Source organism: Malaclemys terrapin, chromosome 18, assembly GCF_027887155.1.
Source record: "Malaclemys terrapin pileata isolate rMalTer1 chromosome 18, rMalTer1.hap1, whole genome shotgun sequence".
Taxonomy (NCBI): domain Eukaryota; kingdom Metazoa; phylum Chordata; order Testudines; family Emydidae; genus Malaclemys; species Malaclemys terrapin.
Window position 1 is genome coordinate 13,192,274 of NC_071522.1, and position 25,359 is coordinate 13,217,632.

A 25,359-nucleotide genomic window follows, 5' to 3' on the forward strand; every position below is an offset into this window, starting at 1 on the left:
TGTACTAGTATAGTTTGTGTGTAGCCACTTAGTCTAATGTATGTCCATATAAGAAGACATGGCAGTAAAATCACACAGGTAATTTCAATTTTCAAAATGCTTAATGACTAAGGAACCCATATCCCACTGCCTATCAGTGGGACTTAAGTTGCATTGGAGTTTAAGTACTTTTAAATTTCTTATTGGCCTCCCCTGCAATCTGACCCATGAACAAGCTCAGGCTGTCAAACTAAAGGGGAGGTAAATTCCTGAGAGGGGCACAGAGGGGCTTTGCTAGGTACTTGTGTGTTAGTTTATAACTACAACAAACAGATATTGCTATCATCATCTAGGTCTTCACAGAAACTGTATGCATCAAATCAGTGGACAGCTGACACCTGTCACAAAATACATATGCCACTTCCCTCTAGGAGGCAGCAAGTGACCACAGTACTGGCTCATCCCCTAAACTAGGAAACAGAAATGGTACCAAACAACTAATGCATATTTTGCTGCATCATACTACTGTCACAGAAGTTGATGTTTAATGCCAAGGGCTCCCTTTAAACTCCATGTTTATCCTTGAACAATCCATGGATGGGTAGGCCAAGTTAATATCATTTACTCTTTCCCCTCTATTGTGTATTCTCCTTCAGGAAGTATGAATACATCTCTTGGAGCTGCTTAGCTGCATTATTCATATACTATCTTGTTTGAAAAACTGTACTGTAATTTTAACAAAGTAGTTTAGAGTGCTGTCTCTTCTGCAGCAGGTGGGGTGGTAGAAAGTGCGTGTGGACATCAGCAAGACACACAAAGGGTTGAACATGAAGATACTAGAGAGGTTTAAAGCATTTTGGCTTTTATCTTGGATAAGGAAAGGAACATATACAAGTCCAGCAGGGGAAAACTAAGGTACGCTGGGAGCTTCTCTATCTCAAGGAGCAGATTCCTTTACCTAGTCTAGATCAGGTTTATTTTAGTAGTGAATTTTTGCATATTTTGGGAGCACAGCTTCAGCCTCACAGAAGCATAAAGGACCACTACACTAGTGCCAGATCCTATAAAATACTTTATATATATTATAATTCATTTAACAGTTGAAAGAATGAATTAGGGGAACACTTTTCTCCAGGTTAGGATGTATATTTTGCATGTATCCCATGAATAAAATATATAAGAGTGGTCTATTTACAAATAGTGAAATTTCTCTAGCAGTAGCATGTGGCAGTCTAGGTCACTCATGTTTAATGCTGCCATTAAACAAGGTTAATAATATACACAGTAACTCAATGCACTGTTTTAAGAGTGACACTTCATTTAATTCTTTTGTCTGTGCATGTTTCTCCTCATACGCAATAAACAGCTCTGGGATAGATGCAGCCTTCCACCCAGCACTAAATTAAAGGGAAAAGGGCTTGGCGCAGATGAACACCAATATAATCAATACCCAAAACAAAGCTAGTATAGCCTTTCACTGTTAAGTCCTATAACTTTATGCTTAGTGCAAATCGAACACTCAAACACCTCTTTATTAAAAGGCACTTGTTACCCAGACAAATGCAAGGAAACATGGCCTGGAATAATCCCAAATAGAGCTAGTGACAGCAATTATTTGGCAGCAATAGGTTGGAAAAACAAAAACCTTAACAGAATGAGGTGGCCTAACTCTGCCTCTTTATAGTGTTTGCCACAAAAGTGATGTTGGTGGAAGGGTTTTATTCAAACTTTTCATCTCCTTCTTCCACATCTTTCAGACTGAGCACTTCGAGCGAGCCTTTCCCTTTAGTCTCACACCGGATCAGTTCGTCGATCTCCCTGAAGCAGCCTGGATCAATGAGGCACACCTGAAACATTTTACATATCAGTCAGTGAAGATTTTAGCCAACACTGTCCTTTTCTCCTATGGACATTTAATATACAGAGATGACTGACCCACTAGGAGTTAAGAAAACTTTTCCACCTCCCTAAAAGCTTATATTTAAACAATCCACATGGATCCATCTTTTGTTTGAGGGAGTTTTGCAGCTCCACCTGCCAATGCTCAACCTGCTAATAATACAGCAGTGAAATTGCAGAAGAAGCCCAGTCTGTTGTAAGTAGCCCAAAGTATTACTAATTACAGATCTTGTTTAATTTATAGTTATTTTGGTGGAATACCTTTTAAATAAGTTACAGTACGGTCAGAACTGAATTGCAGTAAGATATGGTGCATGTGTTTTGCACTGTAAGACAATTAAAATTTACCATCCTAACATATAGGGGACTGGCAAAATGAGAAAAGGAAGAAGTTAAACACAGCAACTTTTAGCAGTGATGCATTGTACTTTTTAAAGTTTGAGCCAGCAATTCTACAACAAATATGGGTACAGGTAGATGATTGAGTCAAGAACTCATTTCTCAGGCAAGTGTTCTGACAGTCCTGAGCCTTTTAAAGGCTTGAAAGCAGTCACTAAGACCATGAAGAATTTAAAAAAAATCAAAACAATACCCAAAACCCAAAATTACAATTTCAGCTAACCCAAACACAGGTTTTACATGTAGCCTTCAAAAGAACACAACTAAATGTAGAAAAATTGACTATAGAAACTAGATTCTTACAATTTCTAACTGCTCATCGAAGTCTTCACTCTCTATAACTTTGATCAGTGGTTTGAGCTTCTCTTTTAGCTTCTTGCCCTCTTTTGCTGGGAGAATAAGCCGCAGTCTCATGTGAGCCCGCTCAATCTGCATAGTCTCCTTTAACTGTCTGATCACTTCCAAAGCCTGCAGAGACATTAACTACAAATGAAATTCACATATGCTCATTTACCCCTGATACTTGACACCATGCATATGCTCATTTGTTATTTACATAGCACCATATCCCACACTCAGGTTTAGCATTATTTACAACTGCTTATAGATGCTCCAGAAACATTCCTTGGTACCGTCTACTGGAATTCTCCAGGAATATGTTTGGTATATTCCAATCAGAACTGATTAACATGAAAAGGCAGATCTTCTCAATAAAGTATTGCTGGAATTGGACTTAAGGTGTCAGAAAAGCAGGAAATGTTAAACAAGGCGGTTATATCAAAACTATAAAAAAGTCAGGACATTCAAAAAATTAAGGATAAACACACTGTCCCACTGAACCACAGGAGGTAAGAAGAAAGCATAAGCATTGAGTCTTGCTTTTGTTTTACACCCAACTTTGCTGCTGTTTTAATAATCTGTAGTTAGAAGAACAGGAGTACTTGTGGCACCTTAGAGACTAACAAATTTATTAGAGCATAAGCTTTCGTGGACTACAGCCCACTTCTTCGGATGCATATAGAGTGAAACTGTAGTCCACGAAAGCTTATGCTCTAATAAATTTGTTAGTCTCTAAGGTGCCACAAGTACTCCTGTTCTTTTTGCGGATACAGACTAACACGGCTGCTACTATGAAATCTGTAGTTAGTTTCCTTCCTCCCTTTCGTGGGCAGATACAAACCAAACTACAAAGTTTCAGAATACAAGTGTTTCTTTCTAACATTCAGCTCCTATGCCACCTTTGTCTGTCAAACAATGCTCACTTACCATCCTTAGATTTAGGTTCAAGTGACTCCTGTGGATGTTAATAAGGAAACTATATACAAAAATTATTTTAAGTGAAAACAGAATTTTTGGGAACTGATACAGACCTGCTGTTTGGTGCTCTTGTTTGGTTTAACAGAATAGTGGATATCCTTCATGGCTCTTTCTATAAGGATTACTGTGTATGGCCTCTTTGTTTCAGGATTCACACATTTCTCAGCGACAATAGTTGCAATGTCTCTAAACATCTGCTCCAACTGTGTGTGTCGCTCTTTGTCAGATACCTGCAACTCCCCTTTTGTTAAAATCTAGAAGTGATTAATCAAGAATGAAAAATTATATTCAATAGTAATAATACATATTTGACTGAAGAATAGCTCTGGGAAAGTTATTGACTTGTTTTCAAAGTAACAATTACAGTATGTCTTAGCTTAATTTGTGTATATATCTTTAACTTGACTAGGTTATTCTGCAGCATGTCAAGTATAACACTAGAATTTTTTCATAATACAAAAAAAAACAACCTTATGCAAAAGTGTAATGCTTGTCTCATTAAACTATAAAAAGGAAACTAGTGTTTTTCAGATAAGGGTCAAATCCTACAAATGAAGTTAACAGTTTATATAAGTGTACCAACAAGGGGACCAAAAAAATAAAAATGTAACAGGTTTATTGAACACTGAAACTATTTCAAAACAAACAGCATTACTGAATATCTTGTTTGATTAAAAATGCAGATTTACTATTCATCCCCACTCATTCCTATTACATTATAAATAGACCAATATAACAAAAAAAAATCTTTTGGATCAAGACACTTGTGAAATAAAACTTTATTACATTTCTTCCTCCATCCCTATCTTACATTAGGAATTGGTCTAGCTAAAGTTCTTTGGGACGGTGACCTTGCTTTGACATGTCTGTAAAGGACAATGCATCCTAATGATGCTATATAAAAAGTTCAAGTGGTCAGAACTCAGTTTTATAAATATCTCACTAGAAAGATCAGATATCAAGAAGAATGCTCCTTCCCTCCCCATCAGGAAGCTGGTTCAGTAGTGACTGAAAGGGAAAAGTATCCTTTACTGAATCAGCAACATACCTGCCTATAACAACTAGGCATTACATGGACATCCCCTATCAGTCTACTGATCTGATATGACCCTGCTTTGCTCACGAGATCTGTGAGGAACACATGACAAGCACAAAGTGGTGTTGCTGAAGACCACAGATTTTAAACCACTTTATTTCCAAAGAGAAGGGAAAAATATGTTTACCCAAAACTGTGATCAATAACAGAAAAAACAAAATAAGTAATATACTAGAAAAGTCATTAAACTCTAACAGCATCAATTAACAGATGGATATTCAGTTTAGCTAAATTTTAATGGAGGAAGGCTAGAGTCTTTTGTGATTCACAATAAGGTGTGTTAACTCTATGCTTTCATGTATAGAGGACCTACCGTCTTGCAGATTTCTGTTTGGTCATCAGTTCCAAAAGCTTTGAGGAGATCTTCCTTCTTTGCAACTTGACCTTTAGAGACGTTTACAAATACTGTGTTGGTCTGTAGAACTTCATCAATGTCTTTTTCACTGGTAAATAACAATTGTATTCACAATTAGAAAACACATGCAATCATAGCATTAACTAGCAGGGAGTAGTCTTGTGGCCCCCTACTCTGCATCTGAGGCTAGGGCACCAATTAGTGGAAGCTGGGAACTTGAGTGTGGGCAGCTATCGGACCTTCTCCCCAGGAGGAATGCTATTTGGGGCCCTCCGTAAACCTAACTCTATCTAACACAACATGAAGATGCCTTTTGTAGCTTTATGGAGTAGTTAATTCATTACTAACTTCTTAAGAGGACACCATCAAGGGACTTAAATGAGAAACAAATTTCCTTCCTAGATTACTATCACCATGTTGGTTATTAAAAAGGAAAGGATTTTAACATTTCCTCTAGTTTATACTGCTTGTTTACTTTCAATCACTTCTTGCAGCTGGAACCATGAAAATCAATTAAGTCGGTCTCATATTTTGGTTCTCGATGCTGAAACATTTGCATTGCATGGACTGCCGAATGTTTTTGTTTATAGAGAACTATTTTCACTGGAATTTTTAAAAATGTCAACCTTTAAGAGTTGGTTTTCACAAAAAAAAATTAGATGCTGGGGTTAAACAATGGCTAGTTAAGTCTGTGCAGTCATTAATGTTCCTTTAGGACTCCAAATATGACATATAAAATATTAATTTTGTGGGACTAGTCTTTGATTTTTTTCAAAGTTAAACCCTTAGCTATGTCAGAGAAGCTAAAGAAAAAACATGGTTGAGACAATGAAATATAAAAGGCTCTCAACAGGCATTCAAACATTATGCTGATAGGGATAATATAAGTCCCAGAGAGAAAGACATATGAAATGGGAGTTTTTGATTCATAGTTACTGCAGGGAGAGGACTTTATTCTCAAACTGCTGTTGCCTCTTCAACATTACTGGTGCAGAAACATAAAACAAGCACTGCCAACTGCAAGCCCCTGTACAAACATTGCAACAAACAAAACAGATCAATATTTTCCAGATAAGAGCAGTAAAAACTGGCAGTGGCAACAGAGTTTATTTCTAAATCCTGAAGTAAAACAACATCCACAAGAAGAAAAGGAGCTACAGTTTCAAAGGAGGGACACTTCCTCATGCAGAGAGGAGGAGGACATTTAGAAAAGTTAAGGCAAATAAACTAAAGGTGTGAAGATACCTTCAAAGGGCAAGGAAAGATGCAAGGAGGATCCAGGAGACTACGCTGGCATAACCCCGTAGCATATATGCAGCCTACACCAATGCAGGAACACCACCTCCCCAACTGACAGTAACTAGGTTGATAGAAGCATTCTTCCATTGACAAAACTGCAGCACTCAAGGGTGTGTTTTTTCATACCCCTGACTAATATAGCTACCTCAGCCTAACTTTTAAGGCTATGGCTACACTAGAGAGTGCTGCTGTGAGCTCTATAGTGTAGCCGCTCTAAGCAGACGGGAGAGACCTCTCCCATCGACTCAGTTAATCTACTCCCAACAAGCGGCAGCACCTATGTCAGTGGAAAAAGCTCTCCCACTGCCATAGTGCTGTCCACACCAGTGTTTAGGTCCATGCAACTTATGTCACTCAGGGGCTGACTTATACTGACATAAGTGGTAATGTAGACATAGCCTGAGTGTAGACCATGCTTAGTTACAGGAAACTAAGGCCATGTTTACTCCTGAATGAGAGCAAGTAGACAGAGTAGGTGCTTTCAGACCCTCTGTCAGTAACGCAGGTCAGGGCTGACTCCTAGCTTCCCTACACGCTGCAAACAGCTCCCCCAATACCTGGGTGGGAATCCCTCCTCGAGTGGGATGAGGGCAAGTTACCTCTGCTCTGTAAGTGTTAGCACCAGCTAGAGGAGTAGGGTACGGGTGAGTCCTGGCCTGGTCCATTGACAGGCACCTATTTAGATAAGGCACTTCCCAGCACCACCTGGGGCACGCACCCCCTTCCGTCCCAGCCCTCAGATAGCAGAATCTCCTCCCCTCCAGAAACCCCCTAGCGAGGGGGTCCCACCCCAACCCCTCAAATGTCCTCAGACCCTCACCCCCCTCCTGGCCCAGCACAAGACTCCCCTTCTTCCCAGCAGCCCTGCACCTGCCTCAGACCTCCCCCATCTTCCCTCCACGCCCTACCCCATCTCTCCCTCCTCCCGCCACCCCTACCCCATCCCCCTAGCGCCCACCCTCTCCCCAGCCCCATCCCTGCCCCAAGCCCCCCCACATCCCCGCTACACCCTACCCCATATCTCCCTCCTCCACCCTAGTGCCCGCCCTCTCCCCAGCCCCTTACCGCCCCCAGCCCTGCCCCAAGCCCCCCCACACTCCCTCTACACCCTACCCCATATCTCCCTCCTCCACCCTAGTGCCCGCCCTCTCCCCAGCCCCTTACCACCCCCCAGCCTTGCCCCAAGCCCCCCCACATCCCCTCCACGCCCTACCCCATATCTCCCTCCTCCCCATCCCCCCCGCCCTAGCACCCGCCCTCTCCCCAGCCCCTTACCACCCCCCAGCCCTGCCCCAAGCCCCCCCACATCCCCTCCACGCCCTACCCCATATCTCCCTCCTCCCCATCCCCCCCGCCCTAGCACCCGCCCTCTCCCCAGCCCCTTACCGCCCCTGCAGCCCGGCCCCGGCCTGTACTCACGCCCCGCTCCGCCAGCCCATGACTTTGTTACGGTAACAGGCGATCTCGAAGCGCTTCCCGGCGCGCCGGGTGCGCACCACGGCCACGTTGGTGAGGCGGATCTGGTTGGTGGGGGTGAAGATGGACATGGCGGCGGTGCAGGGAGCCCGGGGCCCGTCAGGCGGCTGAGAGGTCTGTCAACAAGCAGCGCTGCGCCACTGTTATTAGCCGCCGCCTCCTCCTCCTGTGACGTCAGCGCAACTCCGGAAACAGGCGGCTCGGGGGGCCGCCGAAAGGCGTCCGGGCGGGGAAACGAGGCCCGGGAATCCAGGGTTCCGGGGCAGCGGCCACAGAGGGAGAAGAGCGCGCGCGGGGTGGGTGTGCGCGCGCGCGCTACTTCTCCTCGCGCGTGGGGTCAGTTCCCCCTCGCAGGGGACCAGTCTTCCCCGCGGGGAGAGCGCCAGGCCGCGGCACCCGGGCTCGGGGCTCTCCCAGCGCCGTGGCACCCTGCGTGGGGGGCTGACCTGGGCCCCCCGGGAGAGGGGCGGTTTGAAAGCAGGGCCCTGAGCCGATGTGAGTGGGGGGCAAATCTCCCCCTGCCCCGTGCACGGCTCCCCTGGCTTGTGGGCACCGGGGGCCGCCCAGAGAGAAACACGCCTGTGCCTGCCCTCAGCCCCACGTAGCGGGGGGGCAGGACACCGGGCCACCCCCTGAGCCACATACCAGACCCCAACGGGCCACAGCTCCACGAGTATTCATGCATCTGAGCGCGCGATGGGTATTAGTGCCTCGCAATAGGGCTATGCACGGAGCACCGTCCCCGGACAGGGTGCTGTGGAGGGGCCCGAGACAGTCCCCGCCGCGGGAGTTCACCCACTCCGCGCAGTTTTACTGCCAAACCCACGCGCCCATCACCGTGTCTTCCGGGCCGTGTGTCTCCCTTCTCTGGGGCATGGATGCAAATGGCTACTGGGTGGGGTTCATCAATACGAGTGACATGCTCCCGGGGGTGACTGTACTCCCGGGATTGTGGGTGAGAAGGGGCTGAGAGTGGCTTGACTCTGTGTGGTTTTGTAGCGTGTGTTTCCCTGGCGGGCTGAGTTTCTGCTCCGTGCTTCAGTGTGTTTCTGTGACTGTGTTCGTGGTATTCTGTTTCTATGCGATTGCGTGTGGGGTGTATCTGTAGGATCGGGCGCTCCCGCCTCCCGTGATTGTCTTTGCTGTATTAGGTTAGTATCGCATTTCCTTAGCCCGGTGAAGTTGCACTGCCTTTCTGATGTTTTTGCGTCTGAGAGATTGTTTTTCTATGATTGTAAATGTTTAGAGTGTTTGTGATCGCGTGTGTTTTTGTTTTCTAGGCACGAGGAAGAAAACACCGCCACACCAGCCCTGAGCTCTGTATAGCTTCCTTTTCATCATCAGCAATCTATAAAGTGAAGTGGGAAGGAAGGGGAAAAAACAAACGCCCAGACTCCCAGCATCCCTCTGCAAACAGCATGGCTGCCCCCAGGAGCTCGTGGGGATTTCTCTGTCCTAGTTAAGTTTGTTACCTAAAACGCAGAAGGGTAGCTGCAAATTGCCACATCACGCTCTGGAATGCTGAATTTTTGGCTGGTGTTTCAGGTCCTAACTATCCTGGCTGCTTGTGCTGACGCTCATGCCATGGGTAAGTACTATTGTGTAGAGAGACCTGATGATTTTTAGGGGATCGTTGTAGTTAGTGCCTTGACAGAGGATATATCTCTTATTAAACTGAAACGACACTGATTTAACTGCAAAAAGAACAGGAGTACTTGTGGCACCTTAGAGACTAACATAATATGTTATGCATCCAAAGAAGTGGGCAGTAGCCCACGAAAGCTTATGCTCTAATACATTTGTTAGTCTCTAAGGTGCCACAAGTACTCCTGTTCTTTTTGCGGATACAGACTAACATGGCTGCTACTCTGAAAACTGATTTAACCATAACACATCAGGAATAAGCTGTTGTCCTGCTGCTCCCAGCAAGGTGGGAACGGGCTCACTTGCTTGCTACTGTTAGGTCTGCGTGCAACGCACACTCAGTTGCTTATTCTTTTCAAAAGGAGTCAAATTAGTGCCAAGCCTAGAAGGGGTGACCCCTGTGACCAATATCTTGAAACCTTAGGGCTGCTGGGACCACTCGAGTGCAGGTTGGCTTTACAAATAGAAATGAGATTGGAACATGTCTCTGATGGAAACACCCAGAGTGAAATCTGTTAGTATCCGAGAAATGTAGGAAACAATAATATAAAGGTAACCCTGAATTAGTGCTGCGCCTTTCTCCAGTGGTGCCCCTGGGGAAACACCTCTGAGCCAGCTAATGTTGGCTTTTGGGTGTTAATTTTCAGCCAGGGTTCAAGGGTGTTAATTACAGGCAGCTGAATGTATCTAAACTCCACAAAGGGAAGGTGTGTGTGTGATTGGGAGCAGTGAGGAACGGGAGAGGTGTAGGATGCTGTTTCTGCTGCTACATTGATGATGAAGGAAACTGCTGCTGCTTTTGCTGAGTTGGAAGAGGGCAGTCATGATTTATTCTCATTTTAGATGCATCAGTGGATACTTGGAGCTACTTCTACACTCATCTGATGTCCATATGGCTAAACAGGTTTTACATCTACTCTTGTGCGGCTTTTGGCATTGGTATTTGGATCTGCTTTCAGTTCATTGCCACCAAAGCCAAAAAGCAGGTAAGTGAGACTCACAATTCTAGCATTTATATTCTTTCAACTGGGAGTATACAACAGTAATCCTTTAACCCACTACTGAAATGTATCCTCCTTTGGTGTGGGAGTGTGGCATTTCATTTCAGTGTAGTCCACTCTAGGCCATGTGCAAGTTCTAACTTCTTAAAGTTTAAATGTGGTTTGGCATCCTCGAAAATCATAATACTTGACGTGTGTTAGAAATATAACAAAAACATACCTGTTGAATATTTTATTGCCTTGTAAGCGACATGTGAACTGATCTCACATAATCACCTCTGTTTATTATGTGAAGAAGATTTGCCATTCTGGACTGGGCCAGCACTTTTTCAAATCCTGTTTCTGCCAGCTGCTAACACCAGATATTTGAGAAGTAAGTCCTGTTCCCATTGAAGTTAATGATAAAAGTTCCATGATTTCACTAGGAGCAGGATTACGCCTGTCAAGAGGGTAAAAACTCCCTCATAAAATATTCAGTTGTGTGTGTGGGTAAGTGTGTAGATATGTGGGATGGGAGGAAGGCATGTCTTCAGACACCTGCTATGATCAAGTCACACCCTATAGTGTGAGATCAGATTACAGTAACATGGCTTATTTAAATGAGAGGATGCTAGTTTGATTGTTTTTATGGGCCAGTGGTAACTCTAAAACTTATCACTGTTACATTTGCTAGAGCTCACCAACCATGCTGAAGATCTGACTAGGTAGTTTGCGTTTTATGTGAAAACTAGCTTAAGATGAGTTTGAAAGGGGTAAGACTGGGATACTACAATTGTTTTGTAGGATGAAAAATCCACCGAGACGCTAACTCCATCTAAAGTAACACAAGATGTGCTGATAAATGGATATACAATGCCAAAGACGAAGGAGATTTATGTTGCTGGGGTGAAGGTTTTCTATGGCTCTCAGACTGGCACTGCTAAGGTAAGTAATTTTATTCTACTTGGACAAAGTTAATTCAAAATGTTATTGAAGTGTAACTTTGGCTTGCAAACTGTGCATGGTTCAAGAACCCGAAAGTGAAATTGACTAGGTTTTTGTTGTCCAATAAAATAAAAAAGTGAAGAGGAAATTAGATTTTAAAGAATTATTCATCTTTAAAAATCTAAGGGATTATTACATCAACTCTTTAAAATATACTCTATTAATCTTTTGGTGTCACTTTAAACTCCTCTTGTGTGGAGAGATGCTGCTTTAATCAGTTTTTGTCTTTGACAGAGAAACATTATAAAGTGGAGTAATTTTTTGTGTGTGTCTGTAGAAATACTCACTTTTTCCAAAACAAAATGCATTTCACTTTAAAAAAAAGAAAAGGTGTGTTTTATAGGTGTCTTTGTTCTGTTTCTGTACATGATAGCCATATGAAATATCAGCTTCTTGTTACAAGGTTTGTGAGTTTCTAACACCCTCTCATGAATTTGTTTGACTCTTCTTTCGGTTGGGTTATTGCAGATGTAGCCTTTCTATGTCTCTCTCTCTCCAGGGATTTGCAACAATTCTTGCTGAAGCTATTCTCTCCCTTAATTTGCCTGCAGAAATCATTAACATGAGAGACTATGATCCCGATGATTGTCTAGCCGAAGAGGTTAGTATTTTTCTTTCTTCCCCCTTCCTAGATAGGTAAAATATATAAATGTAACAATTCCCTGGGTCTGTTGAGAGGTCTGATGTCTTCTGCATCTCCCTGCAGACCTCCCCTAGTTCCCTGCAAATCCCACAAGATTTGTGTTGAAGAGTGCATCTGTGGGGTAAATGGGAACCTTCAATGCTGGGCTTCTTACAGCCTAAAATACCACCTTGAAATAATTTAATATTGGTCCTTATTTGATATCAACTTGATATTTCTTTTCTAAGAGGAGGTAGGATGATAGTCTCTGTCTAGAACCCAGACCTATGATCCTGGGAGATCTGAGTTCTTTTTTTGGTTCTGCTGCAAGCTTTCTCAGTAAGATAGAGATATTACTCAAGTTCCTCACTGTGCCTCAGTGTCCTGTCTGGGAGTAATAGTAATTCATCTCTACTTCACTGCGGTGTTGAGATTTATTTAGTTAATGTTCATAAAGTTCCTTTAGATTTTTGAATGGAAATGCTGTATGGGGCAAAATGTTTATTAATACAGTTTTTCCTAATTTATTGAATCCATGGTTTATACAAAGAGTGAACTTACCAGCTTCATGCCTAGGGTTTTCTGCCCTAGACTTCATACCTAGACTTCTAAAAAGACAATAACATTCTCTTCCTGACACTCTAATATTAAAGTTGTTTTAGAAAATCCACTGATCATCCCTTTAAAATATTCTTTTCCTCTGCTAAACTGTCTTCAGGCAACCAGCAAAAATATTTGTGTGTTTCTGGTTGCTACCTACACTGATGGACAGCCAACTGAAAATGCAGCATGGTTTTGCAAATGGTTAGAAGAGGCTGTGAATGACTTTAGGTTTGGCAAAACCTATCTGAAAGGAATGAGATACGCTGTGTTTGGCTTGGGAAATTCAGTATATGTGGACCACTACAACACGGTGAGTTTCTCTGGATTTTCTTTTTGTTTTCTGATCCTGAAGAATTGCTAAGCATCTTTGGTGTCTGCAGACATCAGTGAGACTGATGGTGTTCTGCACCTCTTGGGTTAGGCAGTTAGTGTTCTTGAGACTCCTTGCTTTTAAGAGGAAGTTGGAAAATTTAGATGTTTAAAGGATGCAGTATTTAAGGCCAGATCCAGCTCCCCTTCCAGTGCAGCACGCTATCAAAGTGAAGAGGAATGATTCCCATTGGTACTATGTTAACCTGTGGAGTGTTTTCCTCCGGATGGTAAATCTCTCATTGAATTTCCAGGCTTTTAAAACCAGTAATTAGTAGATAAAGCTGTCATATTTGTTTTGTCACAGGCTGTTCAGTACGATTTTTAAAGGACAAAATAAACCACTGACTTATTATTGCCTCTCTCCCTTTTTTAAAGTACTCCTTTCTCTGCATTTCATTTACTATACTCGATCATGTAAATCTTGATATTCGCCAGCTATATGATAGTCTGATGGTGTTTAACCCCATGAACTGACTGAGATTATCTAAATCAGAAAGAGAAAAAAAGATGTAGTTTATCAGACTAATGTACTTGTACAGTGCTTGATGGCCTGATGGCAACACCTGGTATTGTACATACATAGGTTTTGTTATTACTAGCAAATGCTGTAAAGTGAAAAACTATCCCCTAAAACACATCTATTATAGAATGATAGAAATACAGGGCTGGAATGGATCTCAAGAAGTCATCAAGTCCAGCCCCCTGCGCTGAAGCAGGACCAGGTAAACCTAGACCATCTCTGACAAGTGTTTGTCCAACCTGTTTTTAAAATCCTCCGATGATGGAGATTCCACAACCTTCTTTGGAAGCCTCTTCCAGAGCTTAACTATGCTTAGAGTTGGAAAGTTTTTCCTAATATCTAACGTAAATCGCCCTTGCTGCAGATTAAGCCCATTACTACTTCTCCAACCTCAAGTGGACATGCAAAACACAGTCCTCTTTATAACAGCTCTTTACAGATTTGAAGACTGTTATCAGGTCCCTCCTCAGTCTTCTTTTCTTAAGACTAAACATGCCCAGGTTTTTTTTTTTTTTTTTTAACCTTTCCTCGCAGCTCAGGTTTTCTAAACCTTTTATCATTTTTTGTTGCTCCCCTCTGGACTCTTGCCAGTTTGTCCACATCTTTTCTAAAGTTTGGCGCCCTGAATTGGTCAGACTCAGTGGTGATATTAATACTATTTTACCAGTGAAGGAACTATGAGGTATAGAGAAGCTAAGACTTAAGTTCATACTCTGCGTCGGCAACAGAGCTGGTATTAGAGCTCAGAGATCCCTGGTTCCCAATCACTTAGTCAGCCTGCTATGGCCATACGGCCAGCCACCTTTTTCTAAATTCCTGTCCAATTTGTTTTCTGAATGACTGTCTGTAAGTTCCTGGGCCTTGTTAATGGGCTTTTGTTCATTTCTCGTCTTAGGTTGGAAAAAACATTGACAAATGGCTTTGGATGCTTAGTGCTAGTCGTGTCATGACTCGTGCGGAGGGGGACTGTAATGTAGCCAAAAGCAAGCACGGCAGCATCGAGGCTGACTTCAGTGCTTGGAAGGCCAGGTTCCTCGCTAGGATCCAGGCACTTTGCAAAGGGGAGAAGAAGCCCTGTAGCGGAAACTGTAAGAAAGGCAAGTGCAAATCCAAAGGGAAGAAGAGCAAGGAGGGATCGGATCATGAGCAAAGGGTGTCAGAGCAGGAGAACACTGAGGTAGGTCCAAAAATCACAGGCCATTACTTCTGTGACAAATCTCTCTTAGCAGGGCTGGTATAAGGGATTCTGTGGGCTCTCTTGGAGAGGTATTGGACTCCTTCCTTCGCTTCAGCTGCTATGCCTGACTCTCTACAGGGGAGTAAGACAAGCCCCCTGCCCTGAGGAGTTTACAGTTTGAACGGCAGTTCCTTTCCTGTCTTGTTCACTGTGATATTGATCAAAGGAGCCTAAGGGAGTGAGGTGCCTAAATCCCATGGGAGTTGCGTGCCTTTGTCCTAACCTCTGATTTTAACCGCCAATGATATGGTGGCAAATGGACGGATCAGGAAAGAGAGAGAGAGACAGGAATGAATCTGGAAGCCAGATTTCCCAGGAGACTGAAGGTCAAATGCTTTGTGTACTCTTAAATTCATTTTAAAAAACAATTCATCAGGCTTTTTATTGGTACAGCTGGGAGTTGTGTGCCTTGTATAGGTCAAATGTCCCATTGTTAACTTTCCAGAAGTCTTTGCTGCATGTTGTGTAATTGAATCAACAGGCTAGAATAGGCAGGGGTTTATATTTAACATAGCACGCAAGCTTCTAAAATTCATTCTGCAATCTTTATTGCATAGGTGGAGGATTTATTTGAAACCACCAGTGAGGAGGAGTCGGGCGCTGAGGAAGATGGAAGCCGTAACTCTGTCATTGATGTCGAAGATCTGGGCAAAATTATGGGTCACATGAAGAAGGCCAAGGTACTGCTATTAGAGCAAGCTTAGTACCTGGAGTTTCCTTATCACCAAGGTAGCAAGTTGATTAAAATATTACTGCCCCTGGTTTGTAGCTATAGAGGTAAATTATAAACAAAGCAGTAAACTCCATTGGCTATCATCTAAGGACACAACAAAAATGTGACTTGAAATATTTGGAGGTAGGTTGGAGGTGCTCTTTTCCCACTGCAGCATAAATGTCTAATAAAAAAGAAGAAAAATAAAAGTTTGAAATGCAATGGGGCTAGGACAGGGCCCAAAGTTTCTCTTTGGAAATACAGGTGCATGCACAAATATTGACTCTGCTTTGAGTTGTAGAGGAAAAGGTGGTGTTCCTGAACAATGAATGCGAGGTGCCCTCAGAAGTTATTGCATAACAGTTATTTTTGCCAAGCGCAAAGATGAGTTTTCTACTACAGAACGAGGCCTACAATTTTACATTGGTTTTATAAAATGATCGCAATAGCCAAAAGTGTAAAAAAACAAACAACAAAACCTCCTGCTTCTGCCACATGCTCATTATTCCTGTTATATTGCAGATCTGTTTGGATTTATCTAGTGAGGCAGCTGAGGCAATAACTCCTAAGTTTCAGCTGGGTGTGCAATGAAAATAATTTATGTGCACATTTCTTCGTGGTCCATAACAGTAACGGCGGTTACCAGTTTGTTTTAAGAGACAGTTGCAGAGAAATCTGGCAGGCCTGATCTTATATTGTCTTAACACCCAAAACTCTAATTGATTTCAGTGGGAAACATGGGAGTCCAAAGAATGCAGAACCCCTTGAGAGGGGATGGAGCTGTCTGAGGATGCTTAATCTCTTTTCTCAAGGGGAAATTCTGAGATTAGCGGGTTTCTCCCCTGAACTCATACTGCCTCATTAACTGTCCTGGGGGAAGATGGGGGACCTGTATCTGAATGTCTATCTTTCCTTAGTATAGTGTCAGCTTAGTATCTGTGTCTGGGGGAAACTATTTTCCACTTACAGGTTGATGAACTACTAGATCTTCCTCACCCTTAACATGCTCTGATTCTATTTGCAATAGGGTACAGTCCTCCTTTTGGCTTCACTGTCATACGTATTCACCACTAGAGGTCAATGGAGAAAAGAAAAACATTATTTGTGTATGCATTGTAGTTGTAGCTGTGGAGGTCCTCGGATATATGAGAGACAAGGTGGGTGAGGTAATATCGTTTATTGGACCAACTTCTGTCGGTGAGAGAGACAAGCTTTCGAGCCACCTTGAGCTCTTCTCCAGACTTAAAGCTTGAAAGATTGTCTCTCTCACCGACAGAAGTTGGTCCAATAAAAGATTCTTTTTGATAGCCTTCATTTGTGACATGACTTGAAACCACTAAAGGGAAAAAATAATTATTTTTGCAACCATTTTTATAGGAGATTAGATCTCAAGGTTTCACTGACTAATAAAATCTAGCAACAGCACAAGGACTGTGCAATGTAAAATGAAAATATGCATAGTCCATTGTCTAGTTTATGAACAAGCAAATGACCACACCAGTAAACTACAACCACTTCCTAACGCTTTGTGATCACTGCCCTGGTAGTGACCAAAGTCAGAATTTCTAGTATAATTGAGTGTTACAAATAGGCAACAAAAACTCACTGTTGCTTAACATTTGGCCTTTCTAGGATCTAAGACAGAGTTTTCTGTCTCTACATCTCATCCTTCCTTTATTTTGTCTGTGGAGCTGGAGTCTTTTATTATCCCAGAAGTGCAACACCCCCCCGGCCCCCCGCATACAGTCTAGGGACTCTATCCTGCAACTAGCAACAAAGAGTCCTGTGGCACCTTAAAGACTAACATATGTATTGGAGCATAAGCTTTCGTGGGGGAATATCCACTTCGTCAGACGCATGTATTCACCCACAAAAGCTTATGCTCCAATACATCTGTTAGTCTTTAAGGTGCCACAGGACTCTTTGTTGCTTTTTACAGATCCAAACTAACATGGCTACCCCTCTGATACTTATCCTGCAACTCTTACACTAGTAGATCCACTTGAGTTCAGGGAGGCTATTTGTAAGAGTAAATACCTCCAAAGCATCCTCAGGGCAGGTCTACACTTAAAATGTTGCAGCGCTTCAGTGAAGATGGTATGGGGGGCTTCTCCTGTCAGCATATTTAATCCACCTCTGGGGGAGACGGTAGCTATGTTGACAGGATAAGCTCTCCCTTTGACATAGCACTGTCTAGGTCGGTATAACTTGCATCACTCAGGGGTATGGATTTTTCATACCCTGTCGTGATGTAGTTATACGGATGTAAGTTTATAGTTGTAGACCTGGCCTCAGTGAGGGCGGGGGTAAGACTCTTGTATTTCCTCTAGCTATGCGTTGGCTGTGTGTGTTAATGTCTGAAAGTTGCATTTCATTCTCCTCTTAAAAATTGCTTGTCAAGGATAGGTTTCTTAACTACAGCCATATCCTTCTATCAATTTTAATGTAAAACTCCAATTGACTTCAGTGGAGCTCCATACACAGAACAATGGCAGGGTATGACCATATAAATGCTGCATGCGAGAGGCTAAATAGGTGGATGTCTGTATCATTAGCTATGAGAATGAATGGCTTTGCCTCCGTGATGAATCTCCCGGGGAAAATGCAGACTGACTTACTAACGGGTTTGTGCAAATGCTTGAATTGTGGAATGATTCCATAGGTGCAGTCATTTATTGTAATAAAAATAAGCACCAAAGATGTGATATTAACATGCAGAAGAATCTGAAATGTGAAACTAATTCTTCATTATCGAGTGGTCTGATTTCCTAGATGGAAGGTACCATTGTTGGTTAAGTCCAAGGCATCCTTCTTTATAGAGTTGTCCTTGCTTTAGCTGCTGTGCATTAGTGCAATGGGAGCTTTTGTCTTTCAAATTAAGATTATTTTAAAAACCAAGTTACAGAATACTGAGTTGCACATGTTCAGTACTTAAATTCACAGGGCCTGATTCTGATCTCACACTGACTCTACTGAATGGGATATGAGAGACCAGAAAGGGGCCTAAAATCTATTTGTAGAATATGTTGTTGTATCTTAGCTTCTGATTTTTTAAAAATTTTTTTTACAGTGCTGATCTATAAATATTTCAGGCTTTACTATATGATGTCAATCTCGTCCTTCCAATATTCCTGTGGCTTTGGGATGTACACTTGCACATTTCCTTTGTGCGTAGGGGGCAGTAAAAGATTATTTTTGAATATTTTTAGGACCTAATTTTGATCTCTTGTATGGCTGTGTAAGGATTGGTGGCAGAGATTTGAATGCCTGGGATGTCTAGTCATAAATCCTTGTTGTCTTGATTTTTATGCAATGGCAGCATGAGCGAGGTCATGACAGCAGCATCTTAGTAATGAATGTTTGTTCAGATCTCTGCAGTTAATCTTCATTTAATTTTGCTGAATGAAATTCCATCTCCCATTATATGACTTGCTCGGAAATCTAGACTAGATTTTTGTTTTATGTATAGCCTTTCACACACTGCAAGTTTCTTAGGATTATACAAAATAGGGCATTTGATATAGGCAGCAGACCTTTTCTCATAATGCAAGGAAAAGTGGACTTAAAAACCGATAAAAGGAAATTCTTTTTTTACATGACAAAGAGCTAACTTGTGGAACTCTCTGCCAAAAGCTAAAATGGAAGCCAAGTCCTTAATAGAATTCAAGGAAGGGATTAGATCTTCATATAGGGGTTCTCGACCTTTTTCTTTTTGAAGCCTCTCCAGTGTTCTATAAAAACTCCACAGCTCACCTGTGTCACAACAACTGGCTTTCTGCATATAAAAGCCAGGGCCAGCATTACGGGGTAGCAAGTAGGGCAATTGCCTGGGGCCCCACGCCACAGGGGGTTCCGCAAAGCTAAGTTGCTCAGGCTTCTGCTTTAGCCCCAGGTGGTGGGACTTACAGTCCCTGGCTTCAGCCCCGTGCACGAGCTTCAACTTTCTGCCCTGGGCCCCGGTGAGTCTAACACTGGTCCTTCTTGGTGGACTCCCTGAAACCTGCTTGTGGCCCCCCAGGGTGCCCCGGACCCTGCATGAGAGCCACTGAGAAAAATCCACAGTTTTATGAAACAGGATAAAATAAATTCCAAGGCATATTAAAAATCTCCATGCTTCAGGACATAAGGCAACCGCTATCTGATGGGTGGTTAGGAATAATTAGTCCATTTGGGAGGTTACTCCATAAGTGGTCCACCATGGGATTTCTTGCACCTTTCTCTGAAGCATCTGGTACTGGTAACTCAGAGACAGGATGCTAGATTAGATGGAATGCAGCCTGACCTAGCCAGGTAATTCCTATGTTTTCTTGCTGTTAGCTATAATTTCAATTTTGTTGCTTTTCAAACAGAGAATTTGGTTTGGTTTTATTCCCCCAACCAGCTTTTGTTTAGCAGAGGAAGGTGTTGGCTTGTGATAGATTTAACAGCTACTTCTGGTTTTGATTGATAAAAATGTGGTGCACCTTCTCTGTCCTCTAAAGTAAACACATTTCTGGGGAGTTTCAGATAAATGTGAAATTTAATAGATGTATTTTTAGCCTTTAAAGCTGTGGTCATTAATCACAGGGATACTGTTTCTTAATGCAGTGTCTCTCTCACAGCTGGATGATTGTGATAAACTAGAAATACAGATCTGTCCTACCAAAAGGAATTGCTTTATTAACCTTCATATTTATAAACTACATTTATGAATAATAATAATAATCACCTAACTTTTTTGGATCTGTTGAGAGGTAATCACACATGGTACAAAGAAAAATATGCATCTTTAATATTAATGTTCTTGTTTTGTTTTCCAAAACAAACAGCTTTAATGTTGTGTGTGGACACAGTTGCAAAGTTTAAAATACAAGGGGGAGGGGGTAAGAAAAGAAAAGGGGTGGTTGGAAATGAGCCATGTGTTCAGGATTGAATTGAAGTGGGGGACTAGGAGTCAAGACTTTAGAATACTATTCCTGTTCTGCCACTGATTCACTGTGTGTCCTTGGAAGGGTCACTTGACCTCTCTTATCTCATTTTGCCATCTTGTAAAACGGGGTGGATATTTACTCAACTCCCGTGGGGTTTGTAAACCTCCATGTTCATACATTTATTTGAGATCCTTTAAAGTTTTATCATTGTGAAAGGCCAAATCTTACTGTCTTCCCTTAAACAAAACTCTGAGTGAAGTTGGTGGGAGCTTTCCTTGAGTAAGGACAACAGGTGCTGGTTCAAAATCTGTGCAAGAAACATGGTGTCAGCAGTTGGTATCCAAACTTAACTCAGTGAGCTTAGCGCTCTGAACTGTAAAGCTTCACAACTAACAACCAAGAGCATGTGCACAACTGGAGTAGGGTTGCCAGATGTCTGGCTTTTGACTGGAACGCCCGGTCTAAAAGGGACCCTGGTGGCTCCGGTCGGCAGTGCTGACCAGGCCATTAAAAGTCCAGGCAGCATCGCAGCAGGGGCCCAGGGCTAAGGCAGGCTCCCTGACTACCCTAGCTCCACATGGCTCCCAGAAGCGGCAGCCAGGTCCCTGTGGCCCCATGGCACATGGTGGGCCAGGGAGGCTCTGTGTGCTGTCCCGCCCGAGTACTGGCTCCGCAGCTCCTATTGGCTGGGAACTGCAACCAGTGGGAGCTGTGGGGCAGCACCTGCAGGTGCAAGGGCAGTGCACGGAGCTACCTGGCCATGCCTCTGCCTAGGGGCTGCAGGGACTTGGCGGCCACTTCCTGGGAGCCACGGTAAGTGCCGCTGGGATCCTGCAGTCCCTCTCACACTGTCAAAGTGTTTGGCATAGTCCCTAAATGGCAGTTAACTCTGAAAGTTTGTCTTCTGTCTTGCCAAAGCATGCTCCTTTTCTCTAAAGGTGGGGTTATTCTGAAATATGTTACCCATCAGGTCCTTTCTTCATTTTAAGGTGATGCACAGCTTTGCTTCCATCAGCAAATTGATTGATTTTTGTTTTGAGCACTTCAGAGCATTGATGGACAGAAATCCCTCTCTGTCATTTGTGGCAATAGCACCTTGTGCTGCGACTGAGATTGAGACTCTGTTGTGCGAGGTGTTATACTTTCTTGCTATGTGTATGTGTGTCTATCCTGAGTTTAAATACACAAGATGGACAAAGGGTAGGAGAAAAGAAGTAGTATTAACTCAATTTTACAGATGTAAACCGGGCCTAAGCATGCTGTAAGGTGATGTATTAAACTGTACCTGTACCCAGAGGTTACTCCATACCAGTTTACAAAACATGCCTTGGAGTTTGTCTTGGTTCATAGTACAGCTAGGTCTTAGCCAGGGAAACAGTGTTAACCTGTTTCTGCCAATAACCTTATATAATTGTAACTCTAGGGGTGCTAATCTTGTTCTACTGATGAGCGCAGTGTTGGCCTGTTGTTTACACTTGCGACTTGTGTAGGCTAGGGAATGACCTGTGGTTGATCAAGGATACTGACTCATCTCAAGTGGGGTTGAAAATAGCTCGGCCTCTAGGCAAGGAGAAATTGGGCTTGACTTGATTTGGGGTGCAGGAGGGGGCTCTGGGCTGGGGTTGAGGGGTTCGAAGTGCGGGAGTGGGCTCTGGGGTGGGCGGTTGGGCTTGGGGTGAGTCCGACTAGGGGTGTGGGTTCTGGGGTGGGGCTGGGATCGAGTGGTTTGGAGGGCAGGAGGGGGATTAGGGCTGGGTCAGAGGGTTGGGACATGGGAGGGGGTCAGGAGTTCAGGCTCTGGGCAGCTCCTACTTCAAGCAGCTCCCAGAAGCAGTGCCCTTTGGCTCCTACGCGGAGGCGCGGCCAGGTGGCTCTGCACACTGCACTGTCCGCAGACACCGCCCCCACAGCTCCCATTGGCCATGGTTCCTGGCCAATGGGAGCTGCAGAGCCGGCGCTTGGGGCAAGGGCAGCGCGTGGGGCCCCCTGTCTGCCCCTACAGATAGGAACGGAAGTGGGAGATGCTGCTGCTTCCGGGACCCGCGCAGAGCCTGCCTTAGCCCTGCTGCATCGCTGACCAGCTGGTGTTCAGTGATTCAGCTGAGGTCTTAGTTGGAATTGGAACAGACCTATTAGCTCATCTAGTCCATATTCTTGCCAGGACAGTGTTATTTCCTGTGGTCAAGGCCCTTTGTTTTTGTTTTGTTTAAAAATTTATGGGAATTTATCAGTGTTTATTACAATAATTAAAAAATGAGTGAAAAATCAGTGCAAAAAATTAACATAAGTCTTTCTGGGTAAATATCAGGGTTAATATTGGGGGATGGGAGGACCAAAAGAAAGCAACAAATAGAGAAAAGTAAGAGTATTGGAAATAAGAGTAGTTTAAAGCCGCGGTTTATTTCATTAACTTTACATTAATCATTGTTTAGTTTTGCCTACATTACATCAAGATAATTGAGTGTATCTTCCACTCAATTGCCTTGCATTGACACTTAGATATTAGATTAACTTAACATAAACATAATAGGCTGGATTTTCTTAACATAATCAGTATTTTTGTGTAGTCGTGTGGTACAAAATTCGGGTCAAAAATCAGTAAAAAATGAAATCAAAGGGCCTTACTTATGGTGTATTTTTCTAAGACTGTATCCCTTCCAGTTTTACATGTTTGAGACAGTGGGGTTTTCAGCACTTCCCTTGGGAGGCTGATAATCCTGCTTAAATTTTCCCTTTTATTTTTAAAAGCAGCAAAGAGTCCTGTGGCACCTTATAGACTAACAGACGTATTGGAGCATGAGCTTTCGTGGGTGAATACCCACTTCCCTTTTATTTTTGTTCATTATTGCTAGTTCTGTCCCCTTAGATAACATTAAGTAACTCTGTCTCCTTGGTGTTTGCGTGCTTCAAATATTTGTAGACTATCCTTCATTAAAAAGGTTGGATCCATTTGACTAGAAAACCAGTCTTCCATAAGCCAGACCAACTTCTGAAGGTCCTTAGCATGTTTCTCCTGGGAGAATAAGTAATGGTCTGGACCATCTGTGAAACAGAGTTTTATCTTTTGGACATTATGGGTGGCAGCTGCCATGCTGGAGTAGAGGATTGTATAGTGAGTTACATCAACAGATTTTCTTCAGCTGTGACCCACTGAGAACGAGAGCCATATTTAATGGGAGGTTAAAAAGACTTAAATTAACTGTGTGCGTAGTTTAAATTGAAATGGCTAATTTTATCCACAGAATGTGTTTTGAATATCTTGAATTCTACGTAACGAAGCCAAAAACACAGCTGAGGAGTTTTGACAGTTTCAACTATAACCATCTGTGGAGGTGTTCTCCTCCATGTCTGCAGATATCGGCAGGACCCCAAATAAACACACGCTGCTGAAAGCATTTTACGTTTTGTGTGTGCTTTCCAGGCATATTTGTAAGAAATGCATATAAAGAAGCATTTGAAACATTTGAGCTGTGAATTTGCAGATAATGAATGTTGCACTGCTTTCTATGCCTATCCTAACCAGGAATACAGAACCTTCTCTACTAAATTGGTCAACTGATCCCCTGTTCTGCCTTTTGTAATGGCTAATACTTGGTCGTTCAGAGGAAGGTGGATTTCTCTGGCTTGTTCCATAAAGTGCCTAGCTGATTGTGTTGTGCTGTACTTATAGGAATAAAGAGAAATACATTTCTTCCTGACCCAAGATTGAGGTCAGTTTGTGTCCGCAAGCATGAGGTGTAATTGTTCTTATTTAAGTCCCAATGAACTATAGTAGCAAACTCCCACAGGCTTCAGGATTTGGGCCGTAAGTAGCAAAAATCTGAATCCCCCAAGTTTTCATTGTCCATGGACTTTTGCTGCCTGTGAATATAGAACAGAAGGATGGGTGTTTGGCTTGTTTTATTGGCAGCCACATTATTTCAAGGGCAAAGAAAAGCTGGCTGTAGCCTCTACTTGCTTGATTTGTTACAGAAAGACAATAAACTTGCCTTAGATTTACTTCAGTGCTTCTTGCTAAATCACCCTTGGAAGTTTGCTCTCTGTGCTAAGTTGTTTACTTTTGTTCTTTTCTTTCAAATCCTAAATAACAAACATGAAAGGTTTATTATTAAGCAAATGAATAAATACAACTCCTAGGGCAGCGAGTTGCTTTTCCCCTCAAGAAATGTCTTGGATTGAATACTTACCAAACACAAAACAAATTGGGTACTCAGCTAAGATTGGAACAAATGATTGGTGTCCTGTTTACACACTTTGAAATCAGCCTTGGAAAAAAGTGGTAGACAGTCTCTTAAAGGTAGGAAAAAATAAGAATTTATTTTTTGAATTTAAATATACAGATTTCGATTATATTTTTTTAATTAAATAGACTCTTTACACTTCAATACTTTGCTGAGATATTACAGTGAGTGTAGTATATAGAACAATAGATCTGCTAGGACACTTAATCATGCAAGATGACTTTTCTTGTATTCAAAGATTGGTTCTGTATATGATAATTTATTTGTACTGCACACTTATGTGAATGACTACATTTAATACGGCAACACAGATACACATTGTGATCTCTACTCCATGTAAAAGGGAATGCTGCTGCATCAGTACATTCTGTCCTGCCCTCCGAGGGAGAACAAGAGGCAATGGGTTCAAACTACAGTAAAGCAGATTTAGATTAACTCTCAGGAAAAACTTCCTAACTGTAAGAACAGTAGGACAATGGAGCAAACTGCCTAGGGAAGACATGGAAGCTACTTTACTGGCCATTTTCAAAAAGAGGCTGGATAGCCATCTGTCTTGGATGGTTTAGACTCAACAAATCCTGCATCTTGGCACGGGTTAGCCCAGGTGACCCTTGTGATCCCTTCTAACCCTATGGTTCTATGATTCTATGCGGTACAAGAGCTGAAATTTACCTTGTTACTCACGTTGAGTAA

The 25,359-nt window shown here is 42.7% G+C and overlaps 2 protein-coding genes across 3 annotated transcripts in view; one reads left to right on the forward strand and one right to left on the reverse strand.

Moving 5' to 3' along the window:
• Positions 1 to 820: 820 nt before the first annotated feature.
• SBDS (SBDS ribosome maturation factor) lies at positions 821 to 7,981 on the reverse strand. The gene is made up of 5 exons (XM_054008418.1): positions 7,764 to 7,981; positions 5,004 to 5,133; positions 3,648 to 3,848; positions 2,581 to 2,745; positions 821 to 1,826 (listed from the first exon to the last, which is right to left on the reverse strand). The coding sequence occupies exons 1-5, from the start codon at positions 7,889 to 7,891 to the stop codon at positions 1,698 to 1,700; spliced, it is 753 nt and encodes a 250-aa protein (XP_053864393.1). The 5' UTR covers positions 7,892 to 7,981; the 3' UTR covers positions 821 to 1,697.
• A 220-nt stretch (positions 7,982 to 8,201) lies between these two features.
• The window catches only part of LOC128825689 (S-adenosyl-L-methionine-dependent tRNA 4-demethylwyosine synthase TYW1-like), a 132,767-nt gene continuing 115,609 nt past the window's right edge, over positions 8,202 to 25,359 (forward strand). Inside the window, exons 1-8 of one of the 2 annotated variants that reach the window (XM_054008410.1) lie at positions 8,202 to 8,520; positions 9,101 to 9,408; positions 10,308 to 10,450; positions 11,249 to 11,389; positions 11,949 to 12,050; positions 12,790 to 12,984; positions 14,462 to 14,743; positions 15,361 to 15,483. In XM_054008410.1, coding sequence (XP_053864385.1) covers positions 9,339 to 9,408; positions 10,308 to 10,450; positions 11,249 to 11,389; positions 11,949 to 12,050; positions 12,790 to 12,984; positions 14,462 to 14,743; positions 15,361 to 15,483 — 1,056 coding nt within the window. In that variant the 5' untranslated portion in view covers positions 8,202 to 8,520; positions 9,101 to 9,338. The remainder of the gene's footprint in view (positions 8,521 to 9,100; positions 9,409 to 10,307; positions 10,451 to 11,248; positions 11,390 to 11,948; positions 12,051 to 12,789; positions 12,985 to 14,461; positions 14,744 to 15,360; positions 15,484 to 25,359) is intronic. The other variant, XM_054008411.1, reaches the window with a different exon arrangement.